We start from the raw sequence: 14,874 nt of genomic DNA, 5'->3' as shown, positions 1-14,874 counted from the left end.
CGCGGCCCGACCTGCTGAGCGGTTTCCTGCATGTTTAGGTTTCAGATGTCGCGGGTCGGGCAGAGAGAGGCAGCGCCAGCGGTGTGTTTGATCCACGGGTTGCGGGGGGCAGGACCCCGTCAGCGAGGGAGTCCTCACTGCGAGACCTGTCTGTTTCCGCAGAGATTGTCCGGGCCATGACTTTTCTAATAAACCAAGGCGAGGCGATGTACTGGGGGACATCTCGGTGGAGAGCAGTGGAGATCATGGTGAGCGACTTCAGCAGATCATGGAGTGAAAACAGGCCCTTCGGCCCATTGAGGCCACGCTGACCAGCAAGTACCCATTCACACTAATCCTGCTGTTGGTTTTCACTTAATATTGTCACATGTAATGGGGTACAGTGAACTTATCTTAGAATACAAGACTTTGGAGCAGAATTGGGCCATTTGGCCCATTGAGTTTGTTCCACCATTTCATCATGGCTGATCCATTTCTCTGTCAACCCCATTCTCTCCACAGTCTCTTCAGCCACCTCTTTCAGAACCCTGGTGTGTAAGCCATCCGGTCCAGGTGATTTATCTACCTTCAGACCTTTCAGTTTCCCAAGGGCCTTCTCCCGAGTAGTGGCAACTGCACTCACCTCTGCCCCCTGACACCTTGAACTTCCATCACACTGTTAGTGTCTTCCACAGTGAAGACTGATGCAAAGTACTTATCCAGTTCGTCCCCATTACTGCCTCTCCAGCATCTTTTTCCAGTGGTCTGATATCGACTCTCACCTCCCTTTTACACTTTATGTATATCTCGCCTCCCACACACTGTTCATAAGTATCACCGGGTTAGAACCAGGCAGAACGATAACAGAATGCAGAACAAAGTGTTACAGCAAAAGAGAGAGTGCAGTCCAGGGAAGCAGAAAGGTGCTAGGTCATAATGAGTTCAGTTCTGAGTCACAGAAGAAGGCCCTTTGGCCCAACAAATCTATGCCGGCCAAGATGCCCATCCAAGTTGAGTTTGGTCCGTAGAGCAACCTTCCCGATTTCACTCTTCCCACCTTCCCAACAACTCCCTCCAGATTTGATCCTTTAACCGCACACTAGGGGGTCAATTCCAGTGGCCAATTAACCCCACCAACCCCAACCCCCCACGTGGGTGGGATGTGGGAGCAAACTGGAACACCAGGGGGAAACCCAAGTGGGAGAAGGTGCAAACTCCACACACACACACACACACACACACACACACACACACACACACACACACACACACACACACACACACACACACACACACACACACGAGAAAGGGAGAGGGAGGGGGATGCCAGGTGGAGGTGAATGTCGATTTCTCCTTCTGGTAAAAAAATCTCCTCCCCCTCTCCCTTCTACTAATCCCTACTCTGGGCTCCTGCCTCTTCTCACCTGCCTGTCACCTCCCTGGGTCTCCTCCTCCCCTTTCTCCCATGGTGCACTCTCCTCTCCTATCAGATTCCTTCCTCTCCAGCCCTTTACCTTTCCCACCCACCTGGCTTCACCTGTCACCTTCCAGCTACCCTCTGTCTCCTCCCCCACCCACTTTCTTATTCTGGCATCTTCCCCCTTCCTTTCCAGTCTTGAGGAAGGGTCTTGGCTGAAACATCAACGGCTTATTCACTTCCATACATGCTGCCGGCCTGTTGAGTTCCTTCAGCATCTCGTGTGTGTTCTCTGGACGTACAGGACTTGCTCCAAACCTCTTGCTGATTCGGTAAAGCAATCAACGTAATCAAAGACCCCGGACAGTCTCTCTTCTCTCCCATCGGACAGAAGACACAAAAAGCTGAAAGACCAGTAGGCACACGGACAGCTCTCATCCCGCTGTTTTAAGACCCTGAACAAACCTCTTGTACAACAAGATGGACGCCTGACCTCACAGTCTGTCTTGCATCTTATTGTTTACCTGTGCTGCCCTTTCCCTGTGGCTGTTACACTCTATGCTGATTCCGTTATTGTTTTGCCTTGTTCTACCCGAATGCACTGTGTAATGGTCTGATCTGTAATGGACAATACACAAGACGAGCTTTTCACTGAGGCTCGGCACATCGACCGATCCCGAAGTCCAAGCCAATGGTTACTCCGTTATACAGGGTCGGAAGGCAACTGCTCACTGACGCTGGCCCCCACCTCGAGGAGATGGAGACCACCCTGTGGTTTGGACTCTATTCCCCGATCCACCCCCTGCCTCACCGCCCTTACCTTCTCATGGGAGACAGGTGCAGGCACGGGTCGGGGGCGTGCTCGGTTGGGGCGGTAAACACCCTGCCATCCTATAGATGTGGGTGAGATGTTCGCGGTGATGAGGGGCAAAATGGGAAGGGGTAAGGGACACAAAGAGAGGGTGGGGGCAAGAAAGGGTTAAAGTTGGAGGCTCCCAGAAAGAAAATAAAGTTGAGGGGCAGGGGGCTAGTTGGAGAGAGGGTAGGAAGGGGTTAAGATTTGAAAGAGGGCAGCGAGGGATTAAAAGAGGGGGTGCAGGAGTTAAATTTGGAGTGACGCAGGAAGGGGTTGGAGGGGTAAGAGACGGGAGGCAGGAAGGGGGTTAAGGTTGAGAGGGAGGAAGGAATAGCCATGCTGCGATGGGGTTGCTGATGCTGTCTCCTGACCCACTCCGTGCCTCTCCACAGGAAGCATACTCCATCGCCCGGCAGTTCAACCTGATCCCACCTGTCTGTGAGCAGTCCGAGTATCACCTCTTCAATCGAGACACGGTGGAGGCACATCTCCCTGAGCTTTACTACAAGATTGGTGAGTGTCGAGGCTTCTTCCCTCTACAATACTCCCTCTCCCCTTCTCTCTCTCCCTCTTCCCATCCGTCCCACCCTGTTTCTCCCCTACCTCACACTCTCTCTCCCCTCTCTCCCACTCTGACCCACCTGTCTCCGTACATCTCTGTGTTTCTCCAGGTCTCGGCACAATGACCTACTCCCCGCTGGCTTGTGGCTTGATCACTGGAAAGTACGAAGACTGCATTCCGGAATATTCCAGGGCCTCACTGCAGGTAAATCACATCTGACCTGGAACAGATCTGAAAATCCAGCAGAACTGATCTCAGATCCTTCTCTGGTTTTAGGGTCAAGCATGTGACATCCCCTCCACACTGTCCCATCACACACTCCCAGGGTCAGACACAGAGTGAAGCTCCCTCTACACTGTCCCAACACACACTCCCGGGGTCAGCCACAGAGTGAAGCTCCCTCCACACCATCCCATCACACACTCCCAGGGTCAGACACAAAGTGAAGCTCCCTCTACACCGTCCCATCACACACTCCCAGGGTCAGACACAAAGTGAAGCTCCCTCTACACCGTCCCATCACACACTCCCGGGGTCAGACACAGAGTGAAGCTCCCTCCACACTGTCCCATCACACACTCCCGGGGTCAGACACAGAGTGAAGCTCCCTCTACACCGTCTCATCACACACTCCCAGGGTCAGACACAGAGTGAAGCTCCCTCCACACTGTCCCATCACACACTCCCGGGGTCAGACACAGAGTGAAGCTCCCTCTACACCGTCCCATCACACACCCCCAGGGTCAGACACAGAGTGAAGCTCTCTCTACACCGTCCCATCACACACTCCCAGGGTCAGACACAGAGTGAAGCTCCCTCTACACTGTCCCATCACACACTCCCGGGGTCAGACACAGAGTGAAGCTCCCTCTACACCGTCCCATCACACACTCCCAGGGTCAGACACAGAGTGAAGCTCCCTCTACACCGTCCCATCACACACTCCCAGGGTCAGACACAGAGTGAAGCTCCCTCTACACTGTCCCATCACACACTCCCAGGGTCAGACACAGAGTGAAGCTCCCTCTACACTGTCCCATCACACACTCCCAGGGTCAGACACAGAGTGAAGCTCCCTCTACACCGTCCCATCACACACTCCCAGGGTCAGACACAGAGTGAAGCTCCCTCTACACCGTCCCATCACACACTCCCAGGGTCAGACACAGAGTGAAGCTCCCTCTACACTGTCCCATCACACACTCCCAGGGTCAGACACAGAGTGAAGCTCCCTCTACACTGTCCCATCACACACTCCCAGGGTCAGACACAGAGTGAAGCTCCCTCTACACTGTCCCATCACACACTCCCAGGGTCAGACACAGAGTGAAGCTCCCTCCACACAAGGGGCTTCTCCTCAGGTTCTGCCGCACTTCAGTGGCACGCTCCTGATCGCCCAACGCGGAGGCAGAGCTGGATGACTCGGGGGTCTCCTGGTTAGTTTGTTCCTGGGCCTGGCCAAGGTGGTCGTCATTGAGCAGTCGAGAGTTCTGCACGGGCCAACTGCCTGCCGCATCTCCAGAGTTATGTCCATGCCCGGGTGTCCCTGGAGAAGGAGTCCTGCTCTCTGGAAGCTTCTAGGACAGGAACGCACAAAGATGATAATATTTCTTTGTTAAAGTTTTAGGAATATGGTATTAAAATGGAAGATCCCAAAAATGAGGATCTAACCATTAGCGGATTGTAAGAAAGAAGTGTCTGAGATACAGGGTAATGCTCTATCTCTGCCAATCTTTCGGATTGGACCAGGGCCAGGGTGAAAGGTCAAAGAAATTTTGTCTACCAGTCAGTGCTGCCCTCACCTGCAGGGCTACGAGTGGCTGAAGGACAAGATCACCAGCGAGGAAGGCCAATCACAGCAGTGCAAGCTCAAGGAACTGCAGCCGATCGCAGACAGTCTGTCCTGCACCCTGCCTCAGCTGGCGATCGGTGAGTCTGGGCTCGACACGAGGGCTGGGGGAGTGCGGGACAGCATGTGGGCTGCCAGTCAGGGGGTGGGTGCACCGTTACAGTTTGACCTATGAGTGGTCCTAAAAGGGGGCAGAAGGGGATGCAGATGCTGGAAGGACGGACACGCTAATGAGGAACTCAATGGGCCAGTCTGTATCTGCCTCAGATTTCCAGTATCTGTTAGATGCCACTCACCAGAGAGGCGATGTTGGCCCGTTGGGATTCTGCAAATGGGAAGGCAGTTGTTATCCTGGGATTCCGGAGTCTTGGATTGAATGGGAAAAGATTTGATCCACTGAGGTCCTGTACTTGTGGAAATAGGAATCGTCTGCTGATTTAATCTGGGATCGTGTGGAGGGAGTGGGAAAGATCATCATCCAGTGGGATTGCAGGCAGTGCAATGGGAATTGATGCAGTTGTAGGTAGTGAGCGGATCCCTTGGGATTGTGTACAAAGGGAAGCGGTCAGTCCATTACGACAGTGGGTGAGGGTGGGATGGGGTTTGGATTCCGGAGTCTCAGGAAGAGCTGGGCTTGTGAGGCTGACTCATTCCTAAGCTACTGCAGGAAGACCCCGGGATTCAGTGGCCGCGATGTTTGACAGCCCCCTCTCCTCTGCCTTCCCCTCAGCGTGGTGCCTGAGGAACGAATCGGTCAGCTCGGTCCTCCTGGGCGTGTCGGGCGTGATCCAGCTGCGCGAGAACCTCGGCGCCATTCAGGTGAGTTTCCTGCACGGCCCACACTGGCGAGGGCCAAGGACAGATCATCTGGATGTGGGTCCTTCCCCAACACAGCCGTGGTAGCGTGGTTAGCCAGAGTCAGCAATTATGCGGCCAGGAGGGGAGATGCCCCTGCTGGCTGGGGCATCTGGAACAAGGGGTAAGAGTCTCTGAGTGAGGGAACAGACCTTTAGCACTGTGGAGGGAAAATATTTCTTCACCCGGAGGACAATGAATCTTTGGAATTCTCTACCCACGAGTCACTAAATGCATTTAAGACAGGGGCTGAAAGATTTTTGGATCTTTTAGGAGCAAGACTGAGATCAAAGATCAATTTTGTCATACAGCATAGAAACAGGCCCTTTGGCCTGACTCATCCATGCCAACCAACCTGAGCTAGTCAACTTTCCCTGTGTTTGGCTCATATCCCCCCAAGCCTCTCCAATCCTCACACCTGTCCATATGCCTCTCCAATCCTCGCACCTGTCCAAATGCCTCTCCAATCCTCGCACCTGTCCAAATGCCTCTCCGATCCTCACACCTGTCCAAATGCCTCTCCAATCCACACACCTGTCCAAATGCCTCTCCAATCCACACACCTGTCCAAATGCCTCTCCGATCCTCATACCTGTCCAAATACCTCTCCAATCCTCACACCTGTCCAAATGCCTCTCCGATCCTCACACCTGTCCAAATGCCTCTCTGATCCTCATACCTGTCCAAATACCTCTCCAATCCACACACCTGTCCAAATGCCTCTCCGATCCTCACACCTGTCCAAATGCCTCTCCAATCCTCATACCTGTCCAAATACCTCTCCAATCCTCACACCTGTCCAAATGTCTCTCCGATCCTCGCACCTGTCCAAATGCCTCTCCAATCCTCACACCTGTCCAAATGCCTCTCCGATCCTCGCACCTGTCCAAATGCCTCTCCAATCCTCACACCTGTCCAAATGCCTCTCCAATCCACACACCTGTCCAAATGCCTCTCCAATCCACACACCTGTCCAAATGCCTCTCCGATCCTCATACCTGTCCAAATACCTCTCCAATCCTCACACCTGTCCAAATGCCTCTCCGATCCTCACACCTGTCCAAATGCCTCTCTGATCCTCATACCTGTCCAAATACCTCTCCAATCCACACACCTGTCCAAATGCCTCTCCGATCCTCACACCTGTCCAAATGCCTCTCCAATCCTCATACCTGTCCAAATACCTCTCCAATCCTCACACCTGTCCAAATGTCTCTCCGATCCTCGCACCTGTCCAAATGCCTCTCCAATCCTCACACCTGTCCAAATGCCTCTCCGATCCTCGCACCTGTCCAAATGCCTCTCCAATCCTCACACCTGTCCAAATGCCTCTCCAATCCTCACACCTGTCCAAATGCCCTTTAAGAATTGTGATAAATATAATCAAAGACGAGACCCACCCCGGACACTCTCTCTTCTCCCTCTCCCACCGGGCAGAAGATACAAAAGCCTGAAAGCACATGCCACCTGGCTCGAGGTCCCACTGTTATCAGTCTCTTCAATGGAGCTCTAGGATGATAAAATGGACTCTAGACCTCACAATCTACCCCGTTATGATCTTGCACTTTATTGTTTACCTGCACTGCACGTTTCCGGTAGCTTTTACACTTCATTCTGCATTAGGACATAGAACGTAGAACAACATTACACAGGAGCAGGCCTTTCAGCCCACTATACTGTGCTTAACCAGCTAAAAAGTAAATTTTAAAAAACAGAAACTCCTACCTACACAATGTCCATATCTGAATGTCCATGTCCCAATTTGTGCAAATACTACGTCGGCCAAACTGGGAGAAAACTATCCACAAGGATCCGTGAGCATCAACTGGCTGTGAAACGCCATGACCAGCTGCCCCTGGTCTCCACCCCTGGAAATCGAGAGGAGCACAAATTCAACCGGGCATTAGTGGAAGTCACGGCACAAGCAAACACGCGGCCTGCAAGAGAATTCCTAGAAGCGTGGAGAGTGAACGCGTGAAGTTCGCCCCACAGCCAATCAGTGACGAGATTTCCTCCCTGCATCACAATTGAGTTTCGGGAATGACATCCAATCAGCTGATTGGAAAGTATATAAAGGCCAAGCATTTGGAGGACACACCGTAAACAACAGTACACTGACGATGTCTCCTCACATGGTGACGAAACATTTGTGAGTAAATTGCCAGGATCAGGGAACAACTCAACCCAACCATTAACCGTCCAAGTTACGCATCTTTCAACCCTCTAGAGGAGTTGTTGCTCAGCCTCCTACATTCCAGGAAATACACATAAATGCCCAATCGATCAAGTCTCTCTTACATCTCAACCCCTTCAGTCCTGGCAATATCCTGGTGAATCTTTTCTGCACCCTTTCCAGAGTAACGACATTGTGTGGGACCAAATGGCTCACTCAGGATCTTAACCAGAGACAACATACTTGCAGATCACCTCCGTCCCCCAACTCAAGCCCACTCTTCCCACTTCCCTACACACATATTCAATCTGGCCTTGATTTCCCACCTTGCGGTCTGACACACCACATACCCAACCACTTCCTCCCCACCCAACCTCTGCATCCCTACAATCCTGGCACCTCCCCTTCCTCCTTCCCAGATTTCCAAGCTCAGCTGTACTGGAATTCCCACTCCAAACCTTTTCCTTTCCTAAGGTCTACCCTGAGCTGAACTTGCCACAGTATCTCCTGATGCTATACGACACCATTTCCACAGGAACTCAGTAGGTCGGGCAGCATCTGTGGAGGGAAACGTATAGTAGACATTTAGGGTTGAGACCTTTCTTCAGGACTGAGAGCACAGAGGGAGGGAGTCAGCGTTCCGTGTCCGTGGGGCAAGAACGACAATGTAATTAATGCTTTAACTGAGTCAAGGTAGTGACGGAACACGTCGGGCGACTTAGCGGGAGCTACGAACTGGGCCTGCTGAAACAAAATGCTTGCTCACTCAAAAAGCCCACAGAGGGCCTCTTGTGCATCCGAGACCCAGTGAGGTGGGAGCTGGCAAGGTGAGGAGTGGATCCCTACAAGGAGGTTGGATAGGCAGATGGAGTCAGATTGAGTTTGGAAGGGTGGAGAGAGAGGCAGAGACTGGGAGGTGTTGGGGGAGGAAGGGGAGAGGCAGATGGAGTCAGATTGAGGATGGAAGGGTGGAGAGAGAGGCAGAGACTGGGAGGTGTTGGGGAGGAAGGGGGAGGAAGGGGAGAGGCAGACGGAGTCAGATTGAGGATGGAAGGGTGGAGAGAGAGGCAGAGACTGGGAGGTGTTGGGGGAGGAAGGGGAGCGGCAGATGGAGTCAGATTGAGGATGGAAGGGTGGAGAGAGAGGCAGAGACTGGGAGGTGTTGGGGAGGAAGGGGGAGGAAGGGGAGAGGCAGACGGAGTCAGATTGAGGATGGAAGGGTGGAGAGAGAGGCAGAGACTGGGAGGTGTTGGGGGAGGAAGGGGAGAGGCAGATGGAGTCAGATTGAGGATGGAAGGGTGGAGAGAGAGGCAGAGACTGGGAGGTGTTGGGGGAGGAAGGGGAGAGGCAGACGGAGTCAGATTGAGGATGGAAGGGTGGAGAGAGAGGCAGAGACTGGGAGGTGTTGGGGGAGGAAGGGGGAGGAAGGGGAGAGGCAGACGGAGTCAGATTGAGGATGGAAGGGTGGAGAGAGAGGCAGAGACTGGGAGGTGTTGGGGGAGGAAGGGGAGAGGCAGATGGAGTCAGATTGAGGATGGAAGGATGGAGAGAGAGGCAGAGACTGGGAGCTGTTGGGGAGGAAGGGGAGAGGCAGATGGAATCAGATTGGGGACGAGGGGTGAAGAGAGTGGCAGGGATTGGGAGCTGATGAGTGGATACAGGTGATAGGTGATGAGCAGATGGAGGAGGGGAGAGTGGGAGTAATGACAGAGGCTGGAGGTGATGAGTGGATTGAGGTGAGGAGGGGAGAGTGGGAATAGTGACAGAGGCTGGAGGTGATGGGTGGATCGAGGTGAGGAGGGGAGAGAGGGAATAGTGACAGAGGCTGGGAGGTGATGGGTGGATCGAGGTGAGGAGGGGAGAGTGGGAATAGTGACAGAGGCTGGAGGTGATGGGTGGATTGAGGTAAGGAGGGGAGAGTGGGAATAGTGACAGAGGCTGGGGGGTGATGGGTGGATCCAGGTGAGGAGAGGAGAGAGGGAATAGTGACAGAGGCTGGGAGGTGATGGGTGGACCCAGGTGAGGAGGGGAGAGAGGGAATAGTGACAGAGGCTGGGAGGTGATGGGTGGATCGAGATGAGGAGGGGAGAGAGGGAATAGTGACAGAGGCTGGGAGGTGATGGGTGGATCCAGGTGAGGAGGGGAGAGAGGGAATAGTGACAGAGGCTGGGAGGTGATGGGTGGATCGAGGTGAGGAGGGGAGAGAGGGAACAGTGACAGAGGCTGGGAGTTGATGGGTGTATCGAGGTGAGGAGGGGGAGAGAGGGAATAGTGACAGAGGCTGGGAGGTGATGGGTGGATCGAGGTGAGGAGGGGAGAGAGGGAATAGTGAGAGAGGCTGGGAGGTGATGGGTGGATCGAGGTGAGGAGGGGAGAGAGGGAATAGTGACAGAGGCTGGAGGTGATGAGTGGATTGAGGTGAGGAGGGGAGAGTGGGAATAGTGACAGAGGCTGGAGGTGATGGGTGGATCGAGGTGAGGAGGGGAGAGAGGGAATAGTGACAGAGGCTGGGAGGTGATGGGTGGATCGAGGTGAGGAGGGGAGAGTGGGAATAGTGACAGAGGCTGGAGGTGATGGGTGGATTGAGGTAAGGAGGGGAGAGTGGGAATAGTGACAGAGGCTGGGGGGTGATGGGTGGATCCAGGTGAGGAGGGGAGAGAGGGAATAGTGACAGAGGCTGGGAGGTGATGGGTGGACCCAGGTGAGGAGGGGAGAGTGGGAATAGTGACAGAGGCTGGGAGGTGATGGGTGGATCGAGGTGAGGAGGGGAGAGAGGGAATAGTGACAGAGGCTGGGAGGTGATGGGTGGATCGAGATGAGGAGGGGAGAGTGGGAATAGTGACAGAGGCTGGGAGGTGATGGGTGGACCCAGGTGAGGAGGGGAGAGTGGGAATAGTGACAGAGGCTGGGAGGTGATGGGTGGACCCAGGTGAGGAGGGGAGAGAGGGAATAGTGACAGAGGCTGGGAGGTGATGGGTGGATCGAGGTGAGGAGGGGAGAGAGGGAATAGTGAGAGAGGCTGGGAGGTGATGGGTGGATCGAGGTGAGGAGGGGAGAGAGGGAATAGTGACAGAGGCTGGGAGGTGATGGGTGGATCGAGGTGAGGAGGGGAGAGAGGGAATAGTGACAGAGGCTGGGAGGTGATGGGTGGATCGAGGTGAGGAGGGGAGAGAGGGAATAGTGACAGAGGCTGGGAGGTGATGGGTGGACCCAGGTGAGGAGGGGAGAGTGGGAATAGTGACAGAGGCTGGGAGGTGATGGGTGGACCCAGGTGAGGAGGGGAGAGTGGGAATAGTGACAGAGGCTGGGAGGTGATGGGTGGATCGAGGTGAGGAGGGGAGAGAGGGAATAGTGACAGAGGCTGGGAGGTGATGGGTGGACCCAGGTGAGGAGGGGAGAGAGGGAATAGTGACAGAGGCTGGGGAGAGGTGGATCGAGGTGAGGAGGGGAGAGAGGGAATAGTGACAGAGGCTGGGAGATGAGAGGTGGATCAAGGTGAGGAGGGGAGAGTGGGAATCGTGACAGAGGCTGGGAGGTGATGGATGGATCGAGGTGAGGAGGGGAGAGAGGGAATAGTGACAGAGGCTGGGAGGTGATGGGTGGACCCAGGTGAGGAGGGGAGAGAGGGAATAGTGACAGAGGCTGGGGAGAGGTGGATCGAGGTGAGGAGGGGAGAGAGGGAATAGTGACAGAGGCTGGGAGATGAGAGGTGGATCAAGGTGAGGAGGGGAGAGTGGGAATCGTGACAGAGGCTGGGAGGTGATGGGTGGATCGAGATGAGGAGGGGAGATGAGCAGATGGAGGAGGGGAGAGGGAATAGTGACAGAGGCTGGGAGGTGATGGGTGTATCGAGGTGAGGAGGGGAGAGAGGGAATAGTGACAGAGGCTGGGAGATGAGAGGTGGATCGAGATGTGGAGGGGAGATGAGCAGATGGAGGAGGGGAGAGGGAATAGTGACAGAGGCTGGGAGGTGATGGGTGGATCGAGGTGAGGAGGGGAGAGAGGGAATAGTGACAGAGGCTGGGAGGTGATGGGTGTATCGAGGTGAGGAGGGGAGAGAGGGAATAGTGACAGAGGCTGGGAGGTGATGGGTGGACCCAGGTGAGGAGGGGAGAGAGGGAATAGTGACAGAGGCTGGGAGGTGAGAGATGGATCGAGGTGAGGAGGGGAGAGTGGGAATAGTGACAGAGGCTGGAGGTGATGGGTGGATCCAGGTGAGGAGGGGAGAGAGGGAATAGTGAGAGAGGCTGGGAGGTGATGGGTGGATCGAGGTGAGGAGGGGAGAGAGGGAATAGTGACAGAGGCTGGGAGGTGATGGGTGGATCGAGATGAGGAGGGGAGATGAGCAGACGGAGGGGAGAGAGGGAATAGTGACAGAGGCTGGGAGGTGAGAGGTGGATCGAGGTGAGGAGGGGAGAGAGAGAACAGTGACAGAGGCTGGGAGATGAGAGGTGGAGGTGACAAACGGCTGCAGATGGTGGGATCTGATAGAGGAAGATGGAGCTTAGAACCGAGTGCAGACATGATGGACAGATGGGATCAGTGGGGGGGGGGGGGGTGAGAGGGGACTCCTCACCTCTTTATTCAGACCATCTCCTCTTTGCACTCTCAGTCCTGATGCTGTCTCGACCCGAGATATCAACAATTCCTTCCACTATCCCCCCCCCAACAGATGCTGTTCAACCCACTGAGTTTCTCCAGCAGCTTGTCTTGTGCTCCGTAGCCCAGCACAGTGACTCTGATTGCTTTAAATGCCTCACAGTAACGCAGTGCTCGAACAACACCAGGTGACAAGTCAAGGTTTACAATTAGCTTCAGTCATCCTCCATAAACATTGAAGGTTTCCACTCTGGGTAACCCAGTTGAACTTGATCTTGGAAGATGTCAATTGCAATGAATGGATGAATCTTTCCGCTATCCGCTCACTGGCCACATTATTAGGCACACTGTCCACCTGCTCATTAATGCAAATATATAACCACCTCGTCTGGCACCAATCATGTGGCGGCAACTCAGTGCATAAAAGCATGCAGACGTGGTCAAGAGGTTCAGATCAAACATCAGAATGGGGAAGAAATGTGATCTGAGTGACACTGACTGTGGAATGATTGCTGGTGCCAGATGGGGTGGTTTGAGTAACTCAGAAACTGAGATTTTCACGTTCAGCGGTTTCTGGCGCTTACAGAGAATGGTGCATCAAACAGAAATCATGCAGTAAGTGGTATTCCTGTGGGTGAAAACACCTTGTTAATGAGAGGGGTGAGAGGAGAACTGCCAGACTGGTTCAAGCTGACAGGAAGGCAACAGTAACTCAAATAACCACGCGTTACAACAGTAAGAGTGTTCAGAAGAGCATCACTGTACACACAACACATTGAACCTTGAAGTGGATGGGCTACAGCAGCAGAAGACCATATAACCACATACACTGTGCGTCCACTTTATTAGGTACAGGAGGTTCTGTATAAAGTGGCCACTGTGTGTACATTGCTAGTAAAGAGAGGCAGGAGAAAATGAACTACTAAATAACAGGTAATCGGTTTACAAATTGGTGCATCACGGGTAAAGTCCTCCCCACCATTGAGCACATCTACAGGGAACATTGTGGCAGGAAAGCAGCGTCCATCATCAGAGACCCCCACCACCCAGGAGACGCTCACTCCTGGACCCGGACTCCACTCAACCCCATACACCTGCCCTCTCACCATATCCTTTGATACCCTGATCGATCAGGAAACTACCAACTTCTGCCTTAAATATACCCTCGGACTTGGCCTCCCCAGAGCATTCCGCAGATTTACTACCGTCTGGCTAAAACATTTCCTCCTTACCTCTGTTCTAAAAGATCGTCCCTCAGTTTTGAGGCTGTACCCTCTAGTTCTGGATACCCCCACCATAGGAAATATCCTCTCTACATCCACCCTATCTAGTCCTTTCAACATTCAATATGCTTCAATGAGATTCTCCACCGTGTATTCTTCTAAATTCCAGTGAGCACAGGCCCAAAACTGCTAAACACTCCTCATGTGTTAACCCCTTCATTCCTGGAATACTCGTGAACCTCCTCTGGACTCTCTCCAATGACAACACATCCTTTCTGAGATATGGGGCCCAGAACTGTTGACAATACTCCAAGTGCAGCCTGACTAGTGTCTCACAAAGGCTCAGCATTATCTCCTTGCTTTTATATTCTATTTCCCTTGAAATAAATGCCAACATTGCATTTGTCTTCTTTACCACAGAATCAACCTGTAATTTAACCTCTGGGAGTCTCACACGGGGACTCCCAAGTCCCTCTGTACCTCTGATGTTTGAAACTTCTCCCCATTTAGATAATAGTCCGCACTATTGATCCTTTTACCAAAATTCATTATCATACATTTCCCAACACTGTATTCCATCTGCCACTTTTTTGCCCATTCTTCCAATTTGTCTAAGTCCTGTTGCACTCACATTGCTTCCTCAACACTACCTACCCCTCCGCCTATCTTTGTGTCATCTACAAACTGTGCCATAAAGCCATCAATTCCATTATCCAAATCATCGACAAACAATGTGAAAAGTAGCGGTCCCAATACTGACCCCTGAGGAACACCACTAGTCACTGGCAGCCAACTGGAAAATCAGAATCAGAATCAGGTTTATTATCACCGGTGTGTGACGTGAAATTTGTTAGTTTAGCAGCAGCAGTTCAATGCAATACATAATCTAGCAGAGAAAAATAATAATAATAAATTAAAATATTAGTAATAAATAAACAAGTAAATCAATAACATATATCAAGTAGATTAAAAATGCAAAAACAGAAATATTATATTAAAAACTAATATTTTAAAAAATAGGTAGTGTCCAAAGATTCAATGTCCATTTAGGAATCAGATGGCAGAGGGGAAGAAGCTGTTCCTGAATCACTGAGTGTGTGTCTTCAGGCTTCTGTATCTCCTACCTGATGGTAGCAGTGAGAAAAGGGCACGTCCTGGGTGCTGGAGGTCCTTAATAATGGGCGCTGCCTTTGAAAAGGCCCCTTTTATTTCCACTTGCTACCTCCTGCCTGTCAGCCATTCTGCTATCCATGCCGGTATCTTTCCAGTAATGACACAGAATTAGCTGCTCTAAAAAATGCATCTCATAGTCATTCAACAAATTCCCTCTCTTGCAATTGACACCAACCTGATTATCCCAA

At 52.6% G+C, this 14,874-nt stretch overlaps 1 protein-coding gene across 1 annotated transcript in view; it reads left to right on the top strand.

Moving 5' to 3' along the window:
• The window catches only part of LOC140728734 (voltage-gated potassium channel subunit beta-2-like), a 70,937-nt gene that overhangs the window by 53,197 nt on the left and 2,866 nt on the right, over positions 1-14,874 (top strand). The window contains exons 10-14 of the mRNA XM_073047686.1: positions 163-248; positions 2,645-2,765; positions 2,924-3,018; positions 4,623-4,743; positions 5,394-5,482. Of these exons, the coding sequence (XP_072903787.1) occupies positions 163-248; positions 2,645-2,765; positions 2,924-3,018; positions 4,623-4,743; positions 5,394-5,482 (512 nt within the window). The remainder of the gene's footprint in view (positions 1-162; positions 249-2,644; positions 2,766-2,923; positions 3,019-4,622; positions 4,744-5,393; positions 5,483-14,874) is intronic.

The sequence above is a fragment of the Hemitrygon akajei genome, chromosome 6 (assembly GCF_048418815.1).
Source record: "Hemitrygon akajei chromosome 6, sHemAka1.3, whole genome shotgun sequence".
Lineage (NCBI taxonomy): Eukaryota > Metazoa > Chordata > Chondrichthyes > Myliobatiformes > Dasyatidae > Hemitrygon > Hemitrygon akajei.
This window is presented reverse-complemented; position numbering and strand designations above follow the sequence as displayed.